General features: G+C 45.6%; 1 protein-coding gene across 1 annotated transcript; it reads right to left on the reverse strand.

The window, feature by feature from the left end:
• Positions 1–445: 445 nt before the first annotated feature.
• LOC108396467 (polycystin-1-like protein 2) lies at positions 446–22,535 on the reverse strand. The gene is given in 10 exon segments (XM_073225544.1): positions 446–950; positions 1,893–1,898; positions 2,799–3,019; positions 11,491–11,638; positions 14,134–14,239; positions 17,717–17,907; positions 20,049–20,142; positions 20,145–20,236; positions 22,168–22,357; positions 22,359–22,535. Coding segments are annotated over 10 exon segments (1,662 nt in total). The 5' UTR covers positions 22,470–22,535; the 3' UTR covers positions 446–447.
• Between the last annotated feature and the right edge of the window lie 4,161 nt (positions 22,536–26,696).

Raw genomic sequence — 26,696 nt, forward strand, 5'->3', positions numbered from 1 at the left:
GCTGGTGCCAGCCAGTCTGTCCCCCAGCAAGTCTGTCATCCTATTTCAGTTCCCGCCAGCATCCACTCTCTCCCACCCTTCAGTTTTTACCTCTCTCTCCCCCAAGGGCATGGACTGTACTTTCCTGAACCGCACTCTCCTCTGGAAATGATGGAGAAATGGAAATACTCCTGTTCTCTTCCAGTGTCTCAGTGGAGGGAATTCTAGTCCTCAGGGGACAGTGGCCAATATCTGGAGACATTTTTTGGTTGTCATGACTTATGGGGCTGGTGCTGCTGGTGTCTAGTGGACAGAAGCCAGTGATGCTGCCAAACACCCCTCGGGGCACAGAACCATTCCCATAGCAAAGAATGATCCAGTCCCAAATGTCCCAAGTGCCCAAGTTGAGAACCCCTGTGACTGTAATCTCTGTGAGGGCAGATATGTCTCCTTATTTTGCAGCCCGGGCTAGATGCTGTGAACAAAGTTTGTGACAAGGACACACTGAAAGCTGGCTGCCAGAGCTGGACACCAAGCCAGGAGGGGAAGGGGAGGGAAGGGAAGACACCAACCCCGAGTACCTTCAGGAGGAAGTGCCATGTGGTAAATCCCAAACGGCCTCCCGAGGCTCTCTTGCTCATGTGAGAAGGTTGCATGGAGTCCTGCCACCTCAAAGGCCAGCCCCTCTGGGATGCCGTGAGCCACTGACACATTGACCAGTAGGTCCTGGCCAACCTCCAAATGGTCAGAAGCCTGCGGTCCCGGCAGAGGCTCTGTGAAGCACACCGTGATGTTTCTGGAGGGTGCAGATGTGGTGGCATTGCTGGCGGCTCGGACCTCCAGGTGATGCATCCCTGGGCCCATCCTTTGCTGGGCTGCTCTATCCAGGGTCAGATTGTAGGGGAGTGGGCCCCTCTGTGTGGTGAATTCAGCCAGGGTAGTGCCACCCAACAGCACCGTGTAAGTCACTCCTGTTCCCAGGTGGGGTGAGAAACATTTAAGGATGTCGGTAACAACCATGCAGTAGATTATGAGTTCATAGTTCAGACCCAGGCTCTGAAGTCAGGTTCTGGATATACACATGGACAGGGACACAGCTCTGTAGACATATGCGAGGATTTACACCCTGCCCCCAAATATTAACAGTGATTATCTCCTCATATTGGTTCATGGCTTTTTTCTTTTTGGGTCCTCTTTGCTCATCTGCATATTCTAATTTATTCTATGCACATGTTACCAATAAACTTAAAAGTCTGTAATAAAGGTATTAGAACATTTTGTTGCAGGGTGTCCTTGGGAAAGGAAGCCTAGAAAGGGAGCATCTTTGTGCTGATTTTTATGCATGAGAATGAGCCTCAAGTGTTGTTTTAAGCAGGATTAGGGTGAAACCAACAGGGACAATCAGCCTGTTCACATAAAGATGGTGCTCCCTTACAGACTGGGGCTGGGTGTGCTGACTGGATGCTTAGTATTGTGCTAAACTCTTAAAATTTTATTTAAATCACCAAATTAGGATTCTTTGCAGTAGGAACCAAGCTAGTGTGTTTTTTGCCTGAGCGATGGGACGCTGATAACGTGAGCGCTCTTAGAGCGGGAGCCCTCACTTCCATGTTTGCTGTTGCCTCCCATGCACCTGGCGAACAGTAGGCACTTAATTATACTTGTAGAATGAGAAAATAAGTAAGGATTATTTTGTTTCCCCAGGCGCACTGAGCAGCCATCTTCAGCCAACAAGCACGCCAGAACAGAAAGGAGCCCCACATACAGCGCTGAAGGCCCCGTTCTGACTCCACTGAGTCGAGGCTCTGAGGGAGGATCTGGGCGTGAGGTTGGGCGGAGGCCCCTCCTCCCAGCCGCAGCTCTGGGCTGCACGGTTTACGTCAACTGGCTTCCATCCAGATCTCAAACTGGACCTGTGCCTTGGGGAAGACACTGCCTTGGGTGAGAATGGATCTTAGTTGTGGGTGTGGGGGCAGGGAGGTCACTGTTGAGAGAAGGGGTGATATTCAAAATACTTAACTCATGGGCACCAGCCAAGTAAAATGGGTGTTCTCATAAAGCAGAATGGACACTGACCAATGAGAATGGATACCTTGAGGAGTCAAAATGGACATGATGGACAATCAGAATGGATACTGTGTGACCAATAAGAATGAACATTGTGACCACTGAGAAATGTTGCTATGACCAGTCAGAATAGGTGCCATGACCAATCAGCATGGACACCTTGACAAATCAAAATGGACACGATGGTCAGTCAGAAAAGCATCTATGACTAATCAGAAAAGAAACTATGACCTATCAGCATGGACATGAGCCATAACTGCTACTATGGCTGTATCGGTGTGTGCAGCTGAAAATCAGCCCTGACTAGGTGCAACATAATTTTGCCAGGATGGTCCACACTGGCTGCCCTGAGATGGGCTCCGGCCCACCAGAAAGCATCCCAGTCCCATTCAGATTCTTCCAGTAAACTGTGGCTTGGAAGTGCAATTCTTGCGATGGGACTAAGGGCATGCAAAGTAGGACCTTTGGGAAGCAGGAATCTCTCACTAGCTTTGCGATTTGGGGCAAATTTTAGAAACTTTTCTCCATTTTTTCACCTGTAAAACAGAGATGACAATAATACTACTGGGTGGACTAGAGTATGTAAAGCGCTGAGAGCAGTTCCTGGCACACACTGGGTACTAAATAAATGAATAGCTAAAAAACTAACTCAATAAGTGATTGCTATTAGTACTTAATAAAGCCTGAGAGTTGGGTGGAGAGATTTGGGTAAACCAAGTTTGAGGGAACCTTGACCATTTCTGCAGACTCACCTCCATTGAGCATCACCTGAATCCACAGAGGGTCCCCAACGACAGCCTGGCAGAGAGGGTTGGCTCCTGACTGGGACAGGCCAGAGCACCCAGTCACTCCGAACCTCTCCATCTTGTCTCGAATTGTCACTTGCTTCTGAGCCATCACATGCCACTCACTGGTTGTACATTCTGCAAACACGGTGAGTTTCCCAGGGGCTGTGAACTGGTGAGTCACATTGCTGGACAAACTGCTGGCAACAGTCAGAAACATTATCAGCATTGGGGATACACAAACACGGGCATTCACACATGCCTGCACACATGTCCTCACCCCCTCCCACCTCTCCTGCTCTGCGAAGATAAATATGAAGAAAAAGGTCCTACACAATCAAGCTTTCATTGTTCATAAAGGTTACATCAAGACGTTCAGACGAGGTAGGAACAGAAGAAACCAACTAGGGTCACCAGCCCTTTTTCTGCCATTTATTCCCTTTTTGTCTCACATAATCCCTCTTCCTGGGTCTTCTTGTTTCATCTATAAAATACTATGCCCCAGCCTACCTTTCTGAGCCTTCTTTTCCCCATCTGTAAAATGGGATCAGATTCCAGACATATCAGAATAATGGATATGTTTTGTTTCCCATTTTCCTGAGGGGACTAATTAAAAATCTCTAGTCTGGCCTGCAAAGATCCACATGGCCTCCACTCCTGACCTCCTCCCAGCCCCTGCCGCACTCCTCTAACTAACTCTGCGTTCACTCACACCTTTTCAATTCCTAACATGCCACTTCTTGCCCGCCTCAAAGCCTGTAAGTGCACTGCTCTTTGCCGAGAAGGCTCTTGCCTGTCTCTTTGCTCATGTTAATGCTCCTTCAGTTCTCAGCTTAAACATCACCTCTTCATGGAAGCCTTCCTTAGGTTCCCTTTATAATTGCCATAGCTTCGCTGCTTCTCCTAGGTGACACTCAGCCCTTGTGTGCTTGCTTATTCACTGTCATTCTCCCCTGCCAGGCTGTCAGCACAGTTTCTATCTAGTTCTCTGTTCCATACTTGACAGAGCCCAGCACAAAGTGAGTGCTTGAGAAATATTTGAGAAATGGACATATTTGTTAAAAAGCTTAGGAAACAGTAAACTGATTCTTAGTCTGCTCAAGATTAAGCCCACCATAGCCTATTTCTTTCATTGATTACAACTAAAAACCTGAGCAGAATTCAAAAAGAAACTACCAAAGGACTCTGAAAAGAAAAGAACAGCAGGCAGGTTGGGGAGGAAAGTAAAAACTTTAAGAATCACCCATAAAGATGGGAGTTTCCTGTTTTGTGTATGTGTGGGGTTTTTTTAAATTTTTATCTCCTTTATCTATTGGCTTTGCCTCTAGGGTAGCCTGAGTCATGGAATTACACAGTGAATGAAGAAAACACAAAACCCCAAGAGAAATTCCTTCTGTTTAGCCAGAGAACCAGGTAAAGGGACTCAGGTAGCTTGAGAATATAGAGGATATACTGGTTTTTATTTTGCATTTTTCTCTTTTTTTCTCTCCTGGCCCTGCCACTCTCTTGGGGCAGCTCTGATTCTGTCCCCAAGATAAAAGTTATGTCTTTACCCAGAGGAACCATGAAAAGGGAACCTGCAGGGCTGGACAGTATGGGGGAAATCCTGAAAAGGAGAGATTTAGAGAAGAGGATTCTCTACTTCTGTATATGGTCCAACATAAACCAAGAGCTCGCCCACAAATTACTCATGGGCCTAACAGACCCAAAGAAACAGCAAAGGTTTTGTTTGAACTAAAATAGCAAAGTAACTATCACTCTGAGTGGTAAATGAGGGAGGCAGACCCAAACAGCTTTGAAAACTGAACCGACATGGGAGCCATCACTAACAAAAGGCAAGTCAGAATGTGTAGTCTGAACCTAAGGGGGTTGGTCGCCTGCTAAAACAAAACAAAACAAACAAATCAACATTTTCCAGAAGATTTTAACAGGACCCAGAGTCTCAGAACCTACTATTGAAAATATCCAGAATACAACCCAAAGTTATTTGACATATGAAGAATGAGGAAAATGTGACCAAATTTCAAGGGAAAACGTAATCAAGAGATTTCAGCCTTGAGACAAGTCAGATGTTGGAATTATCAAAGATTTTAAATCAGCTATTATACCTGCGCTTTGTGAGGTAAAAGTAAAACCCTCTTGAAATGAGTGGAAAGATAGAATTCTCAGAAGAGAAATAGAAACTATAAAAAAGAACCAAATGGAAATTTTAGAAATGATTAACACAGTATCTGAAATTTAAAAATTCACTGGATGAGTATAATAGTGGAATAGAGATGTGAGAAAAGAGCCAGTGAACTTGAAGATAGAGCAAGAGAAATTATCCAATCTGAGGAACACAGAGAAAAAGTATATACTGACTTTTCAAAAATGAGCAGTGTCAGCAGTCTGGGTAATAAATATCAAAAAGTAAAGCATTCTTCATTGATGCACCTGTGAAAAGAAAGATAGATTGGTGTACAATAATGTATTTGAAGACATAATGGCTGAAAATGTTCCAGATTTGATAAAACACATACATTTAAAGATTCACAAAGTTCTGTGAACTTCCAAATGGAAAAAACTGAATGACAAGTCCTGCACATATAATAACCTGCTGAAATCCAAGATAAAGGAAAAAAATCTGGAAACCAACCTGAAAAAATGACATATTCCATATAGAGAAAATGGTGATTTGAATGACTGTAGATTTATTCTCGGAAACTATGGAGGTCAGAAGACACTGAATGCCATCTCTGAAGTGTTGAAAGAAAAGAATTGTCAACACGTAATTCTGTATCCAGCAAATATAATGCCATTCTCAGGAATAGAGAAATTTTCTAGAGGAATTTGTTGACAGAAAATCTGCTCTAAAGGAAATGCTAAAGAAAGCTTTTCCAGTAATACCGGAAGGAAACATGGAACTCCAAGAATGAAGAGAAAGCATAAGAAATATGAAGAAAAGTATAGACTATTTTCCTCCTCTTAAGTTCTCTAAAATATACGTGACTGTTGAAAGGGGTTTTCAAGATATGTAGATGTCCTGCATATGATAAAGGAGGGAAGGCAAAGGGATGCTAATAAGGCTTCAACATTGTACCTGAAGTGATAAAATATTAACTTTAAGTGAAAAGTTAGATGTTTATATTACATTCTCTGAAGCAACTATTAAAAAAGTAATACAAAGAGATATAACCAAAAAAGCCAATAGATAAGTTAAAATGGAATACCAAAGATATTCAAATAATCCAAAAGAAGGCAAGAAAGGAGAGGAACAGGGGGGAAATAAACAGAGGGTGTAAATAGAAGAAAAATAACAAAACAGTAGACCTAAATCTAACTCTATCAATAATGACATTAATTGTGAATGGTCTACATACCCCACTTATTGTGATATTAAAAAACAAGAGTCAATCATATATAAGAAGCCCACTTAAATGTAATGCTATAGAGAGGTTAAAGGTATAAGGATGCAAAATATACCAGCAAACACTAATTCAAAAGAATGCTGCAGTGGCCCATATTAATATCAGGCAATGCAGATTTCAGAACAAGAAAACACTAACTCTTTATGGAAATGTAAAGGATGGTTTTAAACAGCAAAATCTAGCCTGCTTTTCCATGATCTGTCTAGAAGATGCAATATGTCCCATTTTTTTGAACTCTGGTGCCAACTGAAATTGTCCAGGACTAAAAAGCAGAGAAATGGATTTTTCCAGATCTCTCTCCCAGTGATCTCACCCAAGGGAGACCGCAAAGTGGTTTCAGAAACTGTTGCCAACAAAAGGAAAATATGTTCAGAGTACAAAACAATGGAGATGACAACTTAAAAACTTGTTTTATGATCCTATGACCCAGCAATTCCACTCCTGGGTATAAACCCAACAGAAATGTGCACATATGTACACCAAAAGAGGTACTGAATATTCATGACTGAACTGTTTGTAATAGCCCAAATGGGAAACCACCCAAAATTCCTATCAACAGTAGAATGGATAAGTAAATTGAGGTATATTCATATGATAGAATGTTATACAGCAATGAGAAAAAAGAAATCACAATTATATACAACAGTATGGATAGATCTCAAAAACATCCTATTAAGCAGAAATCAAACACAAAAGAAAATGTTATTTATGATTCCATTTATATAACTTTCAAAAAGGTCACACTAATCAGTAATGTTAGAAATCAGTATCCTTGGGGGCTTGAGGGGGCTTTCTGGAGACTGGTCATATTTTGTTTCTTGATCTGGGTGCTGGTTACATGGGTGTATTCATTGTGTAAAACTTAATTGATTTGTATCTTTTTGTTCACTTTTATCTTCGGCTTCAATAAAAATTAGCTCAAGACTCTGTTATTCAGTGATTTGTACTCTTTGGTATTTGACGTTAATTGGATGTAGCTTTTCTTTACAGAGAGAGAAAGTGGAAAGGAAAGCTCACATTTTTGGACTTTGCTCATAGTGCCTAATTATTAAGAATACAACAGTCTGTGTCATTCTGTCTGTGTTGTTTACAAGTTGCCAGCCAGCTTGGTAGATGGAGCCATTGGACTAAATCGGGCAATGGGGTGGGGTGGAAAATGTAGGAAACTGGAAATGAGATCTACTCAGGCTCCATCAGTTACCTGCATAACCTAATGACTCAGCTAACCTGAGTCTCAGCGCTCTTGTCTATCAAATGGGAGGAGAGCCGTTCCTGGCTGGGTTGTTATAATGTTTAAATGAGACATTGGCTGAGTAAGTATTTGGCATGTCATAGACTCAAATATTGTAGCTTTTTGTATAATACGATGACATTTAGCCTATTAAAATAAAAGTAGTGTATCCTTTTATGTAATATAAACATAATAGTAGCAATTACCCATTTTTTAGAATCATCTGTGCCAGTTACTTTATTCTTTGTAGCCCCATTTATTCCTTAAATTACTGAGTGAGTATTAATAACATTTGCAATAATATTAACAATCACAGATCATGTTAACTGTGTGGGCTAAAGATTTTTATATCCTTGGAAGTGGAAGTCACCCAGATTGTATCGTTCAAGGCCTGCATCCCGCCAGCACCCCTGTGCGTTGAGAGCTCACAGCTGAACCCATCTCCAGGAATCCCCTTAGCCAAAGGAGCTGCTCCCTCCAAGGTAACGTCCTCTCCCCTGGGGCATCTGGCATCCAGTGGCTGGGTACAAAAACTCTGTGGTCTCAGTTCAGGACAGGTTCTAGCTGGAGCACTTTCTGTGGAGACCCGAGGGGCCTCTGCTGCTACCGCATCCCAGTCCAACTTCTCCCCTGCCCCATCTAAGAACTCCCCAGGAGCCCTGCTGCACCCTAAATCATGGCCTGTTTCCTGGTACCTAAACTACATGCTCTCCTAAAAACAATCTCTTTAAACTGTCTGGCGCCAAGGCTCTTCCTCACCAGACCCCTCTGGAGGTTTCCAGCACCATCCTTCACTTCCTGCACACACCCTGAACCCCCAGGGCAATGAGGGGCCCGCTGTGACCCAAGGATACCACGCTCCTGCTCCTTCGTACCCACCACCTCCCCTTCCTCTACATCCACCGTTCCCGCTTCATGTTTCTGGTTTTCCTGACAGACTCTGGCTCTCGAGTCCCTTCTGACCATCACCTTCCACAGAGTTCTCTCTTCTGCACCTCCCAGCGGCCTGGGTACACGTAGGTCACTCTGAGGCTTGGGTTGCCTTGTGAACTGTGTATTTCCAGGGAAGCCCTGCCTCCAGCCTCAGCTGGTGCAGAGCCCTGAGTAAAGAGCCAAGCATGACGGCAACCCCGGATCTGTCAGCAGGTGGCGCTGAGTTACCCAGTGCACACACACTGTCAGGAATGTAGAAAGCTTCCCACTGCAAACACAGACATGAAACAACCTGACATGCAAATGAACAAAAGGCTTGGAGAATACCAGATGAGAAGGGCGTTCTGAAGGAGAAATCCTTTGCCTCTCAAACTGTTTCTGTCTGATATTGGATTCTCCCCCATCAGCTCATGCTATTTGTCTATGATGGAGATGGAGCATTTGATTTAGGTCTTGGCCTAACAAAGAGTTAAGCAAAAGCAGGAGTCTGTATAAACACATTTTAAAAAGTGTGTCAACGTTCACACAAAGCACGTGACCTCTGTATATTTAAAACTCATGCTGTTGAGCATTGCGTTTGCTAATGATAATAAAGCATCAGGAATATATCTCCCAGTGGTAATGAAAGTGATAGAAGAAGGTGGGTTGGTAGTTTCAAGGCCCACCAGGTCTTTAAAGTAGATGAAATTGGATTATTTGGGTGGAGTGATGGTGGAGGTGATCTATTTCTTTTGAAAGAAAAAGAAAATCCCAGTGGCTTTCACTTACACCTAATGTCCAGGATTGAAAATGAAAAGCACTGCTTACTGTTCTTTTTCTTAGATTTTGAAAAAATTTAACCCCAGAGAATTCCATAGGGCAATATGTCCACTATCCTTGGAATCATCATCCCGAGTTGGCAAATATTTGTGTTTTGTCCCATTTGCTCCAGTTTTTACTGTTTGTTTATCTCTGAAAGTCCTTGTGTAAATAAAGGTCTTAGCATGGTTACCGATGGTCAGTTTTTTTGTTTTTTTGTGTGTTTTTTTGGTATCATTAATCTATAATTACATGAAGAACATTATGTTTACTAGGCTCCCCCCTTCACCAAGTCCCCCCCAAAAACCCCATTACAGTCACAGACAGTCAGTTTTGACTTAATGCCAACTGCAAGTTGTATAAAATTGGGGGGCTGAAAGACTGCCACTTAGTATGTGTTCTTTTATTGATGAAATGCAAACAGGAAGAAACCTGCAGGACGATGCCATAGGTATTTGTATTATGTAAACATTTTTCCCCCCAGATAATCTCCACATATAATTTCTCATTTTACTACATGAGACAGTCAGGGCAACCATCAATAGTAGAAATGTGAAAGGGAAGGAAATGGAAACCCAACACCAGGGATCATCTCCAGGTCTCCTGTCTTATGAGCAGTGGCTGGGGTAGAACCCCAGCTTCTGGACACCATTTTATTTGTGGCACAGCACCATGCCTGAGACCTCAGAGGATTGTTCAGTTTGAGACCTGCATTTATTAGGGCAGATTTGGGCTGTGGACAGGGCTGGCCCCTATTTGCCCCAGCCCACCCAGGGCTTCAGGGAATGTAGGGTATGCACGGGGCTGGATTCAGAGCCTCTAGTTCCCACAGGGTAGAACCAGAGATGTTTTGGGATTGGGGAGAGGGGCTAATGGGCCTCCATGATTTCCCTGGGGATTCATTTTGAACTGAGTCATCCCTTTAAGGAGCCCCAGAACCCAGGAGAATCTGGAGATTCTGGAACATGCCGGGGCATCCAGCAGGGCAGAATGGAGCTTACCCCAGGCCTGATATGAATGGGTTCAGCTGCCATCAGGTTGGGCAGGTACTCTTACACCAGAGAATGCAGAGTATAGTGCCCTTGCCCAGGTGCTGTGTGCTTTATGACCCACTGGGGACCTAAGAGCCTGAGCTTTGATGTCAGACAGTCCTGGCTTGCATCATCACACTGCCACTCACGAGTTACATGGCTTGGGCAGTTCTACTGTACCTCTCTGGGCCTCAGTTGCTTTGTCTGTAAAAACGAGATAATAATTATCTAGCTCAGCACCATCCATTAAAAATACAGTGTGAGCCACCATGTGTATGTTTAATAGCCACACTGAAAAAGAATAAAACTAATTTTAGTAAGTTATTTTCTTTAACCTCATATGTCCTAAATACTTTCATTTCAACATGTCATCAATATTGAAAAATCATTCCTGAGATATTTTACATTTTTTGCTGGGGTTGGGTACTAAGTCTTCAAAATCCAATGTGTATTTCACATTCACAGCATATTCCAATCAGGACCAGCTACATTTCAAGGGCTGAACAGCTCATGTGGTGAGCGGCTATTGTATCGGACAGGACAACTCTGGTTTACAGGGTTGTTGTGACGATTATTGAGATTATGTGTGAAAGCTGCTTGGCTTGACTATTATTATTATTGCTACTATTTTTTTATTATCTTTACCAATAAAAAACATCCTCATACCCAGGTGAGCACCTTCTTCACCCCTTGATGGACTTCTTGGACAGTGACCAAGGAGAGATTCTACACAGAGCCGACCTGAAAGGACCTGGCTCTCTGACTGTTCATGGGGCCAATGCCTCCCATTCCCGTATGTCTACCCCCTTGTACTGTGGTTCTGCACTTCCTCCATCAACTGGTGAGTCTTTTTGTCTACCGTGAATCTGGGTTTGGCCATGGAACTTGCTTTGGCCAATAGGACATTAGAAAATTGACACAAGTAGAAATTTGAGAAATGCTCACACATTGGGCCTTGCTCTCACTTGCTGATAGAAACCCTTCTGCCTGAATGCACATGAACCTAGGCTAGCCTATTGGGTGATAAGCAACATGTAACCCCTAGCAGACATCCAGCTAACCACTACATGTGCAAATGAGGCCTTCCTAGGCCATCCAACCCCAGCTGAGCCAGCCCTGACAAGAAAAGCCACCTACCTGATCGAAAGAACTATGAAAAATAATAAATATTATTGTAAACCACTAAATTTTGGGGTATTTTGTTATGCAGCAGAAACTGACTGCTACATCTTGACTTAAGGCTCAGAGATTCTTCTTACCTAGGAGGGTAGTAGGGATCAGAAGTGTAGCCATCTCCCATACTAATTATACAGGAAAGGTTTCCAATGTAGGGAGAGAGGAGCCATGTCAGGGAGATGGTGACATTGTCAAAGATGGAACTCTCGTTGGACATCATCAGCTGCAGGCCTGCAGATCAAAAAAGAAAATGGTATGTGCCGTCGCAAGCAAAATCGCATGTTTCTTTTTGAAGCCCACTCTCTTCTCTCTATTGTCTTTTATCTTTGCGTGAGGTTTTTAAAGTTTTTAAATTTTATTTTTACTTTTGCAAGTTCTTTTGAGTTGTATTTTTCATTCATAGGTAACACATGACCAAGATACAGAATTTGACGTGTATAAAAGGGTATATAGTGAAGAGAAAGCCCCTCTCCACTGCCTTCCCTTAGTCCTCCAGTTCTACTCACTAGAGATGACCTTGTTACGAGTGTCCTGGGTCAACTTCCAGAGGTATCACTAGAATGTACTGACAAGCACAACATAGTTTTCTGTTTATACAAAGGCACATGCTATATTCATTATTTGGCACCTTCCACCTTTCTCATTGTGTATACTTTGGAGATTGTTCTATACAAATTCAGTTAGAGCTGCCTTGTTCTTTTTAAAAGCTGCATAATGTACCATAATTTACTTAACCAAGATTCTACTGATTGTCTAAATGCATTTTATAATGCTTAAAAAGACAAAAGACAAAGCACCTTTGAGAAAAATCTACTTGGCTGAGGTGGCCGATGAATCATTGTAAACCATTTAATGCACATTAAATTTTACGAAACCTTGAGCTTCGAAAGTTGGCACAGAGATAGGAAGAGGGGTAGAATCTGCTGGGGCTTTACACAGCCCTAGGCTAATTTGTGCAGCATAATCTTCTGGTTTCTGAGCACAAATGAGAAGGGAAAAGATGGAAAAAGCTGAATGCAAATGAAAAGAATTTTCTTGAGCTAGACAGAAAGCCATCTCTGTTCTGACTCTCGACTACCTGAGGAAACTCAGCATGCAGCCAGGCCTGGGCACATTGGTGTGTATGAGGGGTGGAGGGAACTAAAGTGGGGAGAAGGCGGGGGGCTGCTAGATAAAGCCCTCCCTTCACACATCAGATAATAATTGTGATCAGAACATACCCCCTGTGTAAACAGGGGCAGGACATTTGAAATCAAAATAGGGGCAGCAAATCTGGTCCATGTGGTCACCAGACCCAGCACACCCCTGCTCTAAGCTACGCATTTGCCCAGTGATGGCAGCACTGCGACCGGCAAGTCTCCAAAGGGCACCCTTTGTCCATTAGCAAAACCATTACATAGAAAGCATTGCCAAAACATGTGGCCGCCTCTTCCCAGAAAACAGAAAGCAGACAGCTGGCGTGTCCTGCAAACTGATGCCTCTGGAAAAGCTCGTCTTTGATGCTGCCTTCTCCTTCCTGCGCCCCGCTCTGTGTGGTCCTCCCTCCTCCTACACCCCGGATCTGCTCTCCTGATGGTCTCTGGGGACCCCAGTGCTCCCTGACTCCTTTTCCTCTCAGGGCTCCTTGCACCATTGCTCACACCTGAATAGGAGTTGCTGTTCTGACCCCATTATTTTCCTGGATGATAGCATAATGTGAGCTCACCATGTCAGGGGAAATTGGCACTCTCATGCCCTGAGAGTAGGAATATAAACTGATATGGCCATTTGGAGGGTAACTGGCAAACATCTATTAACATTTAAAATGCAGATACCCTGTGACCCAGCATTTCCACTACAGGGATCTCACCTCTAAAATGTCAAGATATATGCACAAGAATGAGCACTGCAGAGTATACGTAACAACGAAAAATCAGAAGCAACCTAAATGTCCATCAACCGGGGAACTGGTTAAATAAATTCTAACATAAATCTTATGAAGGGTCACTAAAACAATACTTAATATTTCATTAATTCATTAAAAGAGCAGTCATTGAAAGAGTAAGATAGTGACTTGGAGAGATGTCCAGGATATATTGTTAAGTGAAAAAATTGAGTTGGTGGCTAATATATTTAACATGTTATATGTTTTTATAAAAAATATACCTATATGCATCTTACAGTGATGTCTATGAAAACATTTTCAAAAGCAGGGAAAATTTTTTTCTAAGCAACTGTCAGTGGTTTCCTATGGAGAATAGGACTGTGGAACTGAAGAGAGGGATTCTTCCTTCCTGATTTGTGAAAGTTTTATAAATTGTGTTAATATGGGTTATTTTTATGGCTTTCAAGAGTTGTGTGCGTTTTAAAAGTCCCTGTGTGTTCTAAAATGGCAGCCTGTGGGAAGGGTGGTGGTTGAGCAGAAGTGGGAGTGAGAATCTTTGACTCCTTTCAACCAAACAGCCTTGGTTTTGTCTGTGTGTTTATTAGGTCATGCCATGAAATCTAACTCAGAGGATCCTGGGGCTAAAACAGTTTTTTTTAACTTCTGCCTTGATGGTTTGTTCCTGGAGTAATACCCTCACTAAGCCAGAGATCTGGCCACAGAGCAGCAGTTTGGGGCCAGCACGTCTGTTTGCACAAAGCAAATCACCCCCACAGGGCGCTGCTCCCTCTGCTCCGAAGGGGGCTGGACCTGGCATGGAAATAAGAAGGGAATTCCCATACCCAGGCAAGCTGGGACTCACCTTCCCAGCACTGGAACTGCACTCACAGGTAGCTGCCCCCGGTGGGGCACAGGTCTCCAAAGTAGGTCCCATCTGCTGTCACCTGGCATGCCTGCAGCCCCTGGCACTGGGCTGGGAAGCATCTGCACCCCAGCGGGAGCAGGAACAGTGAGGACAGAAAGGGACAGGTTTAGACAGAGATGAATGACCTCTCATTCATTCACTCACCCACCACCTGCCCAACAAATAGCTGTTGGCTTCTGCTGAGGACCAGACACTGTGCCAGGTGCCAATGGAGAAAAGCAGGGCTCCTGCCCACCCCCAGGTTGCTCAGGGTCCAGCAGAGGAGTTCTCAAACTTTAGAATACAGAAGATCCCCCTTCTCCACAGGGGATACATCATTGCAAGGCCCCCAGTGATGCCCAAAATGTAGATAGTACTGAACCCATATACACCATATTATTTCCTAAACATACATACCTGTGACAGAGTTTAATTTACAAGTTAAAGAGGTTACATATATTTGTGTGTGTGTGTGTGTGTGTATAAAGGAGTGAACAATAACTAGTAATAAAAAAGAACAGTTGTAATAATATACCATAATAAAAGTGATGTGAATGTGGTCTATCTCTCTCTCTCAAAATATCTTATTGTCCTGCAGTCACGCTGCTTCTTGTGATGTGAGATGATAAAATGCCTCCATGATGGGAAGTTAGGGGAATGGCATGGGCATCGTGACACAGTGTTAGGCTATTAGTGACCTTCTGATGATACGTCAGAAGGAGGATCATCTATTGCCAGACCTCGGTTGACCACAGGTGACTGAAACCTTAGAAAGCAAATTGTGTTTAAGGGGAGACTGCTGCACCCCAAAATCCCCTGGGGGTTTGTGAAGACAGGTTTCCAGACCCCTCCCCAGCAATTCTGATTGAGTAGGTGAAGGGCAGCTTAAGAATTTACTTTTCTAATAAGCTCCCAGGTGGCACTGCTGTTGGCCCAGGGACCCCACTGGGCCAGTGGCCGCTAGTCAGATGGCCTAAAATAGAAACTTTCATCCTGAGAACTGGCAAAGAGGGGACAAGATTAAGAATCCTGTACCTACGGGGGCACCAGTGACCCTGGGAGGGAGGGGCATGGGGAGCCCAGGCCCCATCACCTTGCTGGCTGGCTGCTGGGACCACCCCTAGCTCCTAGAGGCCACTCTCTGGTCTTTGCCCAGGGCCCTGTGCATCTCAGAACCTGCAGTGGTGTATCAGATCTGTCTCACATTTGAATCTGACTGCTTCATCTGCCACATCTCTCTCCTGCTTCTAGCCAGAGAAAGTTCTCTGCTTTTAAAGGATCATGTGGTTAAATTGTGCCCGCTTGGATAACCAGAATAATCTCCCTGTTTTAACATGAGCAGCCACAATCACATCTGCAAAGTCCCTTTTGCCATGTGAATTAACATTTGCACAGGCATGCTATCTCATCATACCCAGAGTTCCAGGGATGGGTGGGAGGTCTTGGGGTCCCAATTCTGCCTACCCCAGACAGGGCACATGAGGGCAGGGCACTTCTCATCCTCTCTTCCCATCCCCTGTCTCACTACAGCTCCCTCTGCACAAGCCCTGCTCTGTGGTCTTCACTTCCACAGGCCAGCCCCGCTACCATTCTCACGCCTGCTGGGTGGCCCTAACTTCTGGTTTCGGTAAGACCTTTCCCTCCGGTTGTCCCTCTAGCCCTTAGGTGTGATAGCAGCTTTCTGTTGTTGCTAATCTCAGGGTTGCATCATTACCCCCTGTTTGGCTTCTCAGCACTTACATGACTTGGATAACAAATTCCCTGCATGAAATCCCCTCTATTGAAAGATCTGACATGATTTCCTGATGGGACCTCGTCCTCAGCACCCTTCAATCTGAGTTCTGTACTCCTGCTATGTGCATCCACAGCCCTAGACTACAGTCTCCAAGAGAGAGGGCTTGTTTTGTTTTTGTTCACTGCTGTATCTCCAGCACACAGAACAATGCCTGGCACATAGCAGGTACAAAGGAAGTTTTGCTCGAGTAAATAAATAAATAGCATTGTGGCTCCCCTATGTTGTGGCACTGAGCACACTTGAGGTAATTGCCTGTATTCATATCCGTCTCCCCATTAGGCTGTGAGCTCTTTGAAAAACAGACTGATTCATCCCTGGATCCATGAGCTCAAGGTAGAGCACAGCACAGTGTTGGGGCTCAAGGAATATTATGGGCCAACGGACTGAATGAATAGTGATGGGGGCACTAGATACAACTAGATCCTCCTGGGGCCCTGCCCAGGTCTTCTCCTCCAACCCTTCCCAAAAGAATGTGGTTCCCTCCAATGTGTGATCTGGGGTGTGGCTGCAAGATTTGGAAACTTGGGTCTGGGCCTTTGAGGAAATAGCCCGCTCAGGCCCATCAGTGCCTCTGGCCCTCCATCAGCTCATCTCACCCAGGCCTTTTCTCCCTAGAGGGGCCCCAGCCTCAGCAATGTCAGAGCAACAAGAGTTGGTGAGAACCAACTAGCTGATTTCAGCATTTCCTTCCCCCACACTGTCTCAGGGGGAGCAGAGACAGTATGAGCCGGACCTGGAGGGGAGAGGAGCAAGTCATTTTCCAAGGGAGATGGGGCATGCTTCCCCAAAGTGGGGAGGGAGTCCCTTGGCAGGTTCTGGGAGCACTGGGCATCCCTCCCTGAGTCTTCACAGGGCCCTTGGCAGAGCTCCCCTGGGCACATTGGAAAGACTTGGCCAGTTTCCAGCCTGGGCCAAGACTTCCACCTCCTCACATAATCAGAGCAGCAGACCACCTGCCTTCATGGGACCCTGCAGCCCAGCAGTGGTCACATGGCAAAGGGGAGAGGGCTCCCCTGTGTCCTGGACAGCAGAGGTTTCTGAGGCCTTTGCACCCCCCAGTTGGGTGCAGGGAGCCCCCATAATCCCTGAAATGGCACCCTTGTCACCAGGCAAATGCAACTCAGAGGCAGATTTAATCTGATTAGGAAAATGAGGCTGTAGAGAAACTCTCCCACATGGACAAGAGATGTCACCAGGAATATTTGCTTCAGCATTATTCACAATAGCAAGGATTGAGACACAGCCCAAACATCTCTCAACAGAGGAAGAGACAAATTATGGTATAGTTACATGAAGGATGAAACAAACAAACTAGTTACAACGTGTACCAGCCTGGGCAATAAGCAACGTAATGCTTTACTCATTTCTTTAATGACGGAATCTTAAGCAAATGTGGCAAAATGTTGAGATTTGACAAGGTTGGGTAGTGGGTCTATGGGAGTTCACTGAAATATTTTTTGCTGCTACATGTTTGAAATATTTACAAATTTTTAAAAATTGAAAAAGTGATGATTCTTGTACCCAAGTGGGTGGGGAGAAAAATGGCCCCCTGACCCACCCAGATGGGTTTGATGTCAGGAGAAGGGGTGAGCCACAGCCCCATACTGCCCTGCTCAGTGCTTTGGGCAGAGACTGGCCAGTTTTCCCAGGATATGAAGATTGTTTGAGCCTTCCAGAACGCTTTGCTGGGCACAAGATGCTGGGAACTGCCCTGTGCCTGCTGCCAGCGCTGCAGAGCCCTCGGGCCCTGCCTGCCACTCTGTTCTTGATGCTGACCCAGCTGCATTCCTTTTCCAGGTCCGAGGGGCGTCCAGCATCCTGGGTGCAGTAATGGGGGGTCTGGTGCCCGTAGAAGGCGTCCTGGATCTGGGTGACTTCCCCCGAGCCACAGTGCACGATGGCATTGGGGCCATCACAGACCAGAGTCTGGCCAACACCTGTGACAAAGGTAAGGTGGCACCTTAGGAGGGATCTTGGTCCTGCTTGATGGGAAGTGGAGGGGTTGCAGGGTCAGGACTGTAAGACGAAAGGACACAGCCGGAGCTTGCCCCACAGAGGTGTGAGGTAGAATGTGGTGGTCGTGAGCATGGCTCAGGGCCAGACTGCCCGGCGGCAGGTACTGCCCAGCACGCATTGGCTGTGCGACCTTCTGCAAATTACTTAGCTTCTCTGTGCCTCCTCTGTATAAAAGGGTGTCAGTACCATACCCCAGAGGGTCATTAGGAGATTTAAATGAGTCTGTATGTGTAAAGTAAGGGCTAAACAGGTGGCAACTATTATTCCACTTATTTTGAGTACCTTTCTTGAGCCATATCTGAAAACTGACTGGCACATAATAGTGCTAAACAAATATTTGTGGAATGGATGAGTGATTTTATCGAGTCTTCATACCAATGCTATGAGCTGGGCTGTTATCCTCCCCATTAGGAACATCAAGCTCAGTGGGGTCACTGTGCTGAGATCCACTCGAGCTGGCTCCTGGCACGCGTTACATGCTCAGGACACATTTGTTGAAAAAGAATGACCTGGCTCAGGTGTGCAGAGCCAGAAAGTGGGAAACTGGATTCAAGCTCAAGCCTGTCTGCCTAGTGGGAATGCCATGGGGTAGGGGCTGAGACCAAAATCTGTGCTGGTTTCCTGTGGCTGCTGTAACAATTTACCACCAATTTAGTGGCTTAAAACAGCACAAATTTATCATCTTCCAGTTATGAAGGTCAGAAGTCAGTCGAAGGTCGAAGAAGGCCATAAGTCCAAAATGGGCCTCCCGGGGCTAATGTCAAGGTGCGGCCCCAGCAGGCTCTTTCTGGGGGCTCCAAGGGAGCATCTGTTCCCATGCCTTCCCAGCTCCCAGAGGCGCCCTTGTTTGCTGACCCGCGGCCCCTCCTCTACCTGCAGAGGCAGCAGCGCAGCAGCTTCCTGTCTCCCCCTCTCGGACCATAGACAAACCTGGGTTCCAGGCGCATCTCTGTCACTTCCCAGCTGCGTGGCCTTCGACAAGGAACTTACCCTTTCTGGCCTCACTTTTCTTAGCTTTTTAATGGGCCTGCAACAGAACAGTGGCGGTACTTCTACTGTGATGAATAGACGCCCCCAGAGGGCACAGCTCAGTGCCGGGAACTCCTGCTTGGTGCGCATTAGCTGCTCAGAGTGTGACCTCATGCTGGGGGCACAAGGCCCTGGGGGCTGACAGATTCTGAGATAGGCTTGAAGTTGGGGTGGGGAAGGGGTTGGTCTTTGGGGACTGTGAGAAGAGAGGGTCCCCAAAACTTCCAAGTTTACAGAATTAGCCAAGCACGAGGAGTTAAGCCTACACGGTACCTATTTAAAGCCAGGCAGGGGGAAACGGAGGAGGGGCCCCTGTGAATGTCCAAACCCAGAAAGGGTTCTGGGAGCCAGGAATCTGTAATGATTAGAGCCGGGGAGGGAGCTGTGCCCAGGGAGCCCAGAAGCTTCTGTCAAGCCTGGCTTGAGGGTCCGGAACTATGGGGTGGCTCAACTCCAAGACCAGGCCCTAGTGTCAGAGCCCCCATGGCAGGCAGGACCCAGCGTGGGACCACAGGTCTCTCCTGCTGGCGCGCTAACACAGTCCCCAGGGATAGGTCCCCAGGACTTGCCAGGAGCATCAGCCATGGCAGCAGCTGGGAAGGACACAAAGCGGAGCATGGGGGAGTCCCAGAGTCAGGGAGGGTGGGATGTGGTGGGTGGTGGGTGGGGTCCCAGACCCAAGCATGCCAAGGCAGCAGGAGTCGAGGGTGAATGAGAAGAACCTCCTGGACCATGTCTCCCTTCATGGGAAGGCTGGAAAGGGGGAGTTCATAGGGCTGAGCTTGTCCCGCTAGCTGCAGATGTATGGGAGGGAAAGTCAGAGGAGAGTGAGGCTGACAGGCAGGTGGGTATGTGAGTGGGCACGGAGAGGAGGGCCTGTGAGCTGCGAGATGAGGGAGAGACAGAGAGAGACAGGTGGGCATTCAGGTAGACACAGACCAACAGAGAAGAGAGACACACAGTAAGAGACAGAGACAAAGAGAAGCAGAAGACCAAGAGAAGGAGGGAGACCCCACCACAGAGGCCAGCTCACCAAACTGGCAGATGAAGGCGAACAGCTGCGGGCAGTTGTCCGAGGCCATCCACCCAGAGGAAGGGTCTTGCCCGATGTAGCCGCAGGTGTTAGGATCGGAGCAGGAGCTGCCTGCCCTCCATGCCAGTGGCTATAGCTCACATCTGAGGTGTCCAGCCAGACCCCAAGCCTTGGGAGGGGAACATAACCTAGCGCTTGGCAGTGTTCATCTCATCCCTTTCTACATACAGGGCTTGCCTCAGCTCAGCCCCTTGTGCGCAGGTGGTGCTCAGTGAATGTTGACAGGCTCAAGGCCTCTCTTTCCCCTGCCAGCGAAGGGGCATTGCCTACCCTTCCCACATTCAAACAAAAGAACTCAACCTAAGAACTGGGGTGCTATGTCCCATAGCCTGGCTTGGTTCAGTAAGTGATGCTGCCAACTCTGTCTAACCATAGTCTAAAAAGAGCGCAGAGGTGTGCTAAGGATGTTAAAAGGTGTTCCAGAGAGAAGCAGGCGCCCTTGCCAAGGATTTTTGGGCAGGTTGAGTCAACATGAGAGCAGTTTTCCTTACTTAAGGCTTCAGAGCCTTGGAGACACTGATGTGACTCTTGAAGTATGTGTGTGCATGTGTGTGCGTTTGTGTAAATACAGACGCCTTTCAAGGACACTGGAGAGCTAGAAAATACTAAACATTAAATATTTACTATGAAAACTCAAAAATGTATGTAGTTACTTTTTAAAAGAAAAAATCCATACAAATGGCCTTTTTAAAAAATTCAAGGACTGCAAAAGGGTATAAAATGAAAATATCTTCCCTCTCGCAACCTCTGGGCTACTCCCATTATTGTTATGTTTCTCTTGAATTGTTCCAGGCTGACTTTTATCTATATATCAGCATCTATGAGTGCCTGAAATTTGTTTGCACAAACGCCATCATATGGCACACAGCTCTCTGTCCCCTGTTTCTTAAATAACATTAAATATTGGAGCTTGTCACATGCAGCCTACTCAGATCTACCTTATTTTCTGTAACAGGCATGCAGTATCCCTTGGAAATTTTAAATAGACACAACTCCTTTAAATACATATGAATGGACATTCAATATAGAGAAATTTGAACTTGCTACATTTACAAATCAAGAAACCATTCAACAGCTATTCTCTGAAGAAGCATTTTACAATTCAGATCTCCTAGCTGTGCTTTTCCTAAAATGAGCCTCCCCAACAGCTCCTTCATTAAAGCATTTCCATCCACTTTGGTATATTTCTATAGGTGCTTAGCCCAGACCAACATACTCATTTCTAAAACCTGATGTGGTAGGACCCTGGCTCTAGAGAGACCTCACTGCCCTTTGCTAGCCAAATCATCGTGGACAAGTCATTTCTTCTCTCTGGACTTCATTATCCTCATCCATAAAATAAGATGGCCAGGATGTGGTTCCTTCCTTTGAAGAGCTCATAGTCTAGGAAGGCAGACAGATACCTAAAAACTCATGTCATGCTGTCACAGAGGTGTGGACAAGGTCTGACAGGTGCACAGAGAGGGACTTACCTGGTTGTGCTGGGGCTGGAGGAAGGAATCCTCACAGAGTAAAGGATAAGGAAGAGTTTCCAGGTGGTAAATGAAGCCATCATTGGATGAAACTGTCACTGAAATGAGATTGTCTAGTGAGAATTCAGCTGTGCTAAGCACTTAACCTGCTTTAATCCCATAGAAATGGGGAAAGACTTGTGGAAGTGCTCTGAATGTAACTTAGTTATTAATTCCTGAGACTTGTTTTTCTCATCTGCAAAATCAGGACAACAATAATTGTCTCATTAGTGATCATAAAAATTCACCATGATAATGGATGTGAAACACTCAGGTTAGTGCCTGGCACTATTCCAGCAGGAGCTGAAAAAACCATAGCTAGTTTCTTCCTTAGACATTTCTAGAGCATCAGCTATGTGCCAGATTCTGTGCTAGGTAATTATAGTTACATGAATTGTTTCGTTTGATCCACAAAACAACCAAAGAGGAGGGTACCCCTCCATGAGAATCGGTATATATTAATTTGTTCCACGGAGTTCTGGGTAAGAAGCAATGGTGAGAATCACAGCCACAAGCTTCCTGTAAAATACAATCATCACAGCTCCTACCTTCTGTGGTTCCATTCTGAGCCCAGTTCCCTGTGAGTCCAATCCACCATTCCCTGTCCTGGGAGATGTACTTCTACAGAAACAGCTGTGTGTCTTCATCACGAATGAAGACCAGATGGCCTCCTTGTCCCTTGCACCAGCCCTGGGCACCGTAGAAGGTGCGGCCGAGAGGCACAAATTCATAACAGGAGTTCTCTGAAAGGCACTTGGCTCTTAGAGCAAAAGCTGCCCTCACCTGGCTTAGCAGAGGTGGCCCTAAACCCCAGAGCAAGTCCCAAGAGTACCAAGCGTGCTGCACTCATGCGGGAGCGTCAGGATGGAGCTGGCTCCCAGGTCCTTCATATGCTGATGCCGCGTGGCCATCTACCCTCCCGTCAGCCCTTTTCCCTTTGCACTAAACAATAGTGACTACGCTTGTTTAAGAAACAAAAGACTCGGGATGAATGTGTCTGCATTTTTGCTTTCCTCAGCTCTTTGTTTAATGCCCAGTCCAAATCTAATTCATTTGCACAATGGTCCTCGAGAGAATGATAAAGCTGCTGTATCACTATCTGCTTGTCATTTGGTCCACTGTTAGTTTCTGATAAGAACTCCTTGCTATTGGTTTTATGTCATTATTCTCAAGGGCCAAATGTTTCATGAGAAGCCATCAGTGTGTGGGAAGTGTGTGACAAAAGAAAAATGGCAGGAAAGTTAAAGTTATGGGGTGGTAAAGAAACCATGCTTGCAGTCATATCCAATCCTATTGTCTGGAGGGGCAGCTGTGTCCAAATGATAATCACATTCCCCCCAGCATGGCTTAAACCCTAATGGATATTTTTTCCCCTTTCTGATTCATCACATTACTATTCAAACCTGTTAGAGAATCCAATTTTCCTACAAAATGTATTTGATGTCATCATAAAAATAAGCTTCTAAAACATCAAACCTGCCCATCCTCACCCACTGCCTAAACCCTCCAAGGGGTGTCCATGGTCTACAGATCAAGTTCAGACTCAGCTTTGTATGCAAGGCTCTGTATGAACTGGCCATGACATTATTTCCAAACATTCTCCCAAAATGTGGAGACACACACACTCACCCATTGCTGATGGGAGTATAAATTGGCACAGCCACCATTGTTGGCGGTTTGACCACATTTATCAAAATTTTTAAAGCACAAGCTCGATAATGTAGCAATTAAACTTCAGGAATTTTACCTACAGATAAATTCATATGAGAAATGTCATATGGATAAGGTTTTTCATGGCAGAACTTTGCAAAAAGGAAAGACTGGAAACAACCCAAATGTCCATTGATAGGAGAGCAATCAACAAAATGTGGTACATCTTCCATACCCACCAAAAAGTGAGCAAATTCTTTATACACAAATTTGGAAGGAGCTCTAAGATTTTTGCTAATATTGAAAACCAAGTATGAGACATTGTTTATGGCCCAATTCATTCACATGAAAACGTAAGTGAGTATGTATTTGTATGTACGTGATGTTTGTGTGTGTAAGGGACATACAAGAGCCTGCTGGGAGTGGTTCTCTGGGGGAGGGAGGAACGAGGGGAGTGCGAGACAGGACAGAGCAAGACTTCTGTTTCATTTGGGCACATTTTTTAAGCCTTTCTGTTTTGTACCATGTGAATGTATTACTTGTTTAAAAAGACTAAACTCTTTAAAAGAAAAAAATCTCACAGGCCTGTCATCCCCCCACAGGCTCAAAGTCACAGCTCTTCCCACATTGTAGCTCGTCACTGGCCACCTTCCCCCCCACCTTGGGGCTGGCGTCACTCCTTCTGCCAGGAACCGCTTTCCCCCTCGTCCTTCCCCGACCACCTTCAAGACTCAGCTCAAACGTCACTTCCGTTGTGAACTTCGTAGAGCTTGTATCATATGCCTCTCTACTCTGAGGTTCTCTTTTTATTAAGGTATAAGCCACATGCCGTGCAATCCACCCATTTAAAATGGACAAGTCAATGGTTTTTAGTATAGTTCCAAGGTTGCACAACCATCGCCATGATCCATCCTAGAGCGTTTTCATCGCCCCAAAGGGAGCCCCGCAGCCATCAGTGTTCACTCCCGGTTCCTCCCTCCCTCCCCCCAGCTCCTGACGATCACTAAGCTACTTTCAGTCTCTATGGATTTGCTCATTCTGGAAATTTCACACAAATGGGGTCATACAAGGTGTGGCCTTTTGTGACTGGCTTTTTGCGCATCGGCAGTGTCTCCAAGGCTCACCGTCTTGGAGCACGTGTCGGCATTCGCTCCTTCCCTCCTGTCCTTTTTCCCTATTGGCTTTCCATAAAAGTTTGTAGAATAACTGTCAAATGAGGGGTTTTTCCAGAACAAATATATCCCCACCATAGCTCTTTGTCTGTCTTCCTAATGTTTGTTGTTCATAATAACTTTTTTAATTAATTAGATTTGGCAAAATTACTGTGTTATCTAAGTGGTGGGAAGAACGGTTTCAACTACAAAACTACTCTATTACTTAAGTGGTGGGAAAAACCGTTTAATACCAGAATTTCTCCTGGGAACATTTTTAGGAAAATATCTCTATGGGCCATTTGGGTGGGATAGGGAAGACACCAAAGGCATGGTTTGTACTATCAGAGTAAAACAGCACTCGATGAGATGAGCTGCATAAGAAGTGAGTAACTTGAGATTGGAAAAGGGAGCCATGCAGTGTGGTAAGACCCTGGAACCCTCAAGAAGGATATTAGGCAAACAGTTTCTCATGGCAGTGTGGCCAAAGACCGCAGTACCTACCACCTGGTTGTAAGCTGTCACCTGCTCCGACATAATTCATTCACCATTTTTTTTTTTTTTTTGGTTCCCATTCCTCTCTCTTCCAGCCTCTGGCAACCCCTACTTTCTGTCTTTTTGGATTTATGGTTTCTGGACATTTCATATAAATGGTATCATACAATCACATGACCTTGTATGTCTAGCTTTTTTCCTCAGCATATGTTTTCAAGGTTCATCCATGTTGAGCCTGAATGAGTACTTCATTCCTCTTCATGGCTGAGTGACACCCATTGTACAGGTGGACCACAGTTGGCTTATCCATTCATCCATTGATGGACATTTGGGTTGTTTTATTCTGTGAGTTTCTTGCAGGGAAGGAATAATGTCTCTTAATCTCTGTCTGCCCCATGGCTAGCACAGAGTAGGATTCAATGAACATTGCCAGCCTGGCCCCATCTCCCAGCTCCCTGGGTGTTAGTAGGGGAGGTCATTGGGAGGGATGCAACTGCTGGCTGACCTGTGAGCTGAACCCTGGCAATCAGAGGCTCCTCACCCCTTCCCCTGCCCTTGGAGTGTTCCACTTGCCTTCCCTGATCCCAGAAGCTGCCTCAAGAATGTAGTCTTGAGATAATGATGTGGGATTCAGACCATCTGAACAGTATAGGTGACTGGGCTCTGTTCACGCCTCTATACAAATTACTGAGATTTGGTGGGTGTGTGTGAAGATCTACTTGTCTTGTGGCTGCCCCAAACCAGCCTTCTATGGAAGTTCCCTTGCTTACTAAACCTGCCATCTACCAATCTGGAGTAGCCTGCCTCTTTGTTCTCTCTCTACCCTTGTGCACAGGGCCTGGTTTGCAAACCAACACTGGGACTGACCCTCGGCCCTTGGCCCTTTCCCAGAAGCCCTTGCAAACCCTCAAGAGCAGCCCTACCAGACAGAGCTCTGGGCAGGATTTGCTATCCTGGCTGACTCACAGGCTGGAACACAGGCGGGGCAGAACTGGGCTCTTATCTCTAGGGGCCAAGCTTTTCATGACCTCCATTAGAAAACTATGCATAAGACCTCACAAAGAGATAATGTATCTCCTGGGTAAAGGCTTAATTTACGTCCCTCATGGAACATGCTTGGAGACATTTGATAACAAACAAATCTGCAGACTAAATTCCATTTTCACATTCTTTACATTGTAAGACATTGCAGGCTACTGGGCACGGACCCCATCCCGGTGACGTCAGCTCCCAGTGCGCCTTAACCTCTGGGTGCAGGAAGGAAGGAAGCAGGACATGGCTGGACCACTGTGAGGATGTTTCCAGTGATCTGACCCAGCTCTCTGAGCCTCCAGGTCCTGATTTTGGGGATCAGAAAATGAAAACAAAACAGAGGGAGTTTGATTTAAATCGGGCACTGAGTCCATAGCAAGGTGCTCGTGCCCTGTGGCCCAGACATCCTAGTTCTGGAAATAGCCCCATTTCAGTTTGGGTTCCCCAGAAGCTAATTGAGACAAGAATTCAAGCGCAAGGAGTTTGGATGCAAGAAACGGTGGCTGGGGAGTGGGGGGTAAAAGCTGTCTAGGAGCTCATGTTATTATTGGTCATAGTAGTAAATCTTTGCCCTCCATTTGCTTGAAAAAACAAAGTAGCAAAAAGAATTCTCATGGTCCATCACCCTAATTGTCATTTCTTTGCAGTTCCTTAGAATGCCTCTTGCCTTGAAAATAAACACTACTCCACACCCAGGCACAACCACAGTGTACGGGTGCTTAATTCACGCTGCCTCCTGCATTTCCCAC

This window comes from Manis javanica, chromosome 17 (assembly GCF_040802235.1).
Source record: "Manis javanica isolate MJ-LG chromosome 17, MJ_LKY, whole genome shotgun sequence".
In the NCBI taxonomy this organism is placed as follows: domain Eukaryota; kingdom Metazoa; phylum Chordata; class Mammalia; order Pholidota; family Manidae; genus Manis; species Manis javanica.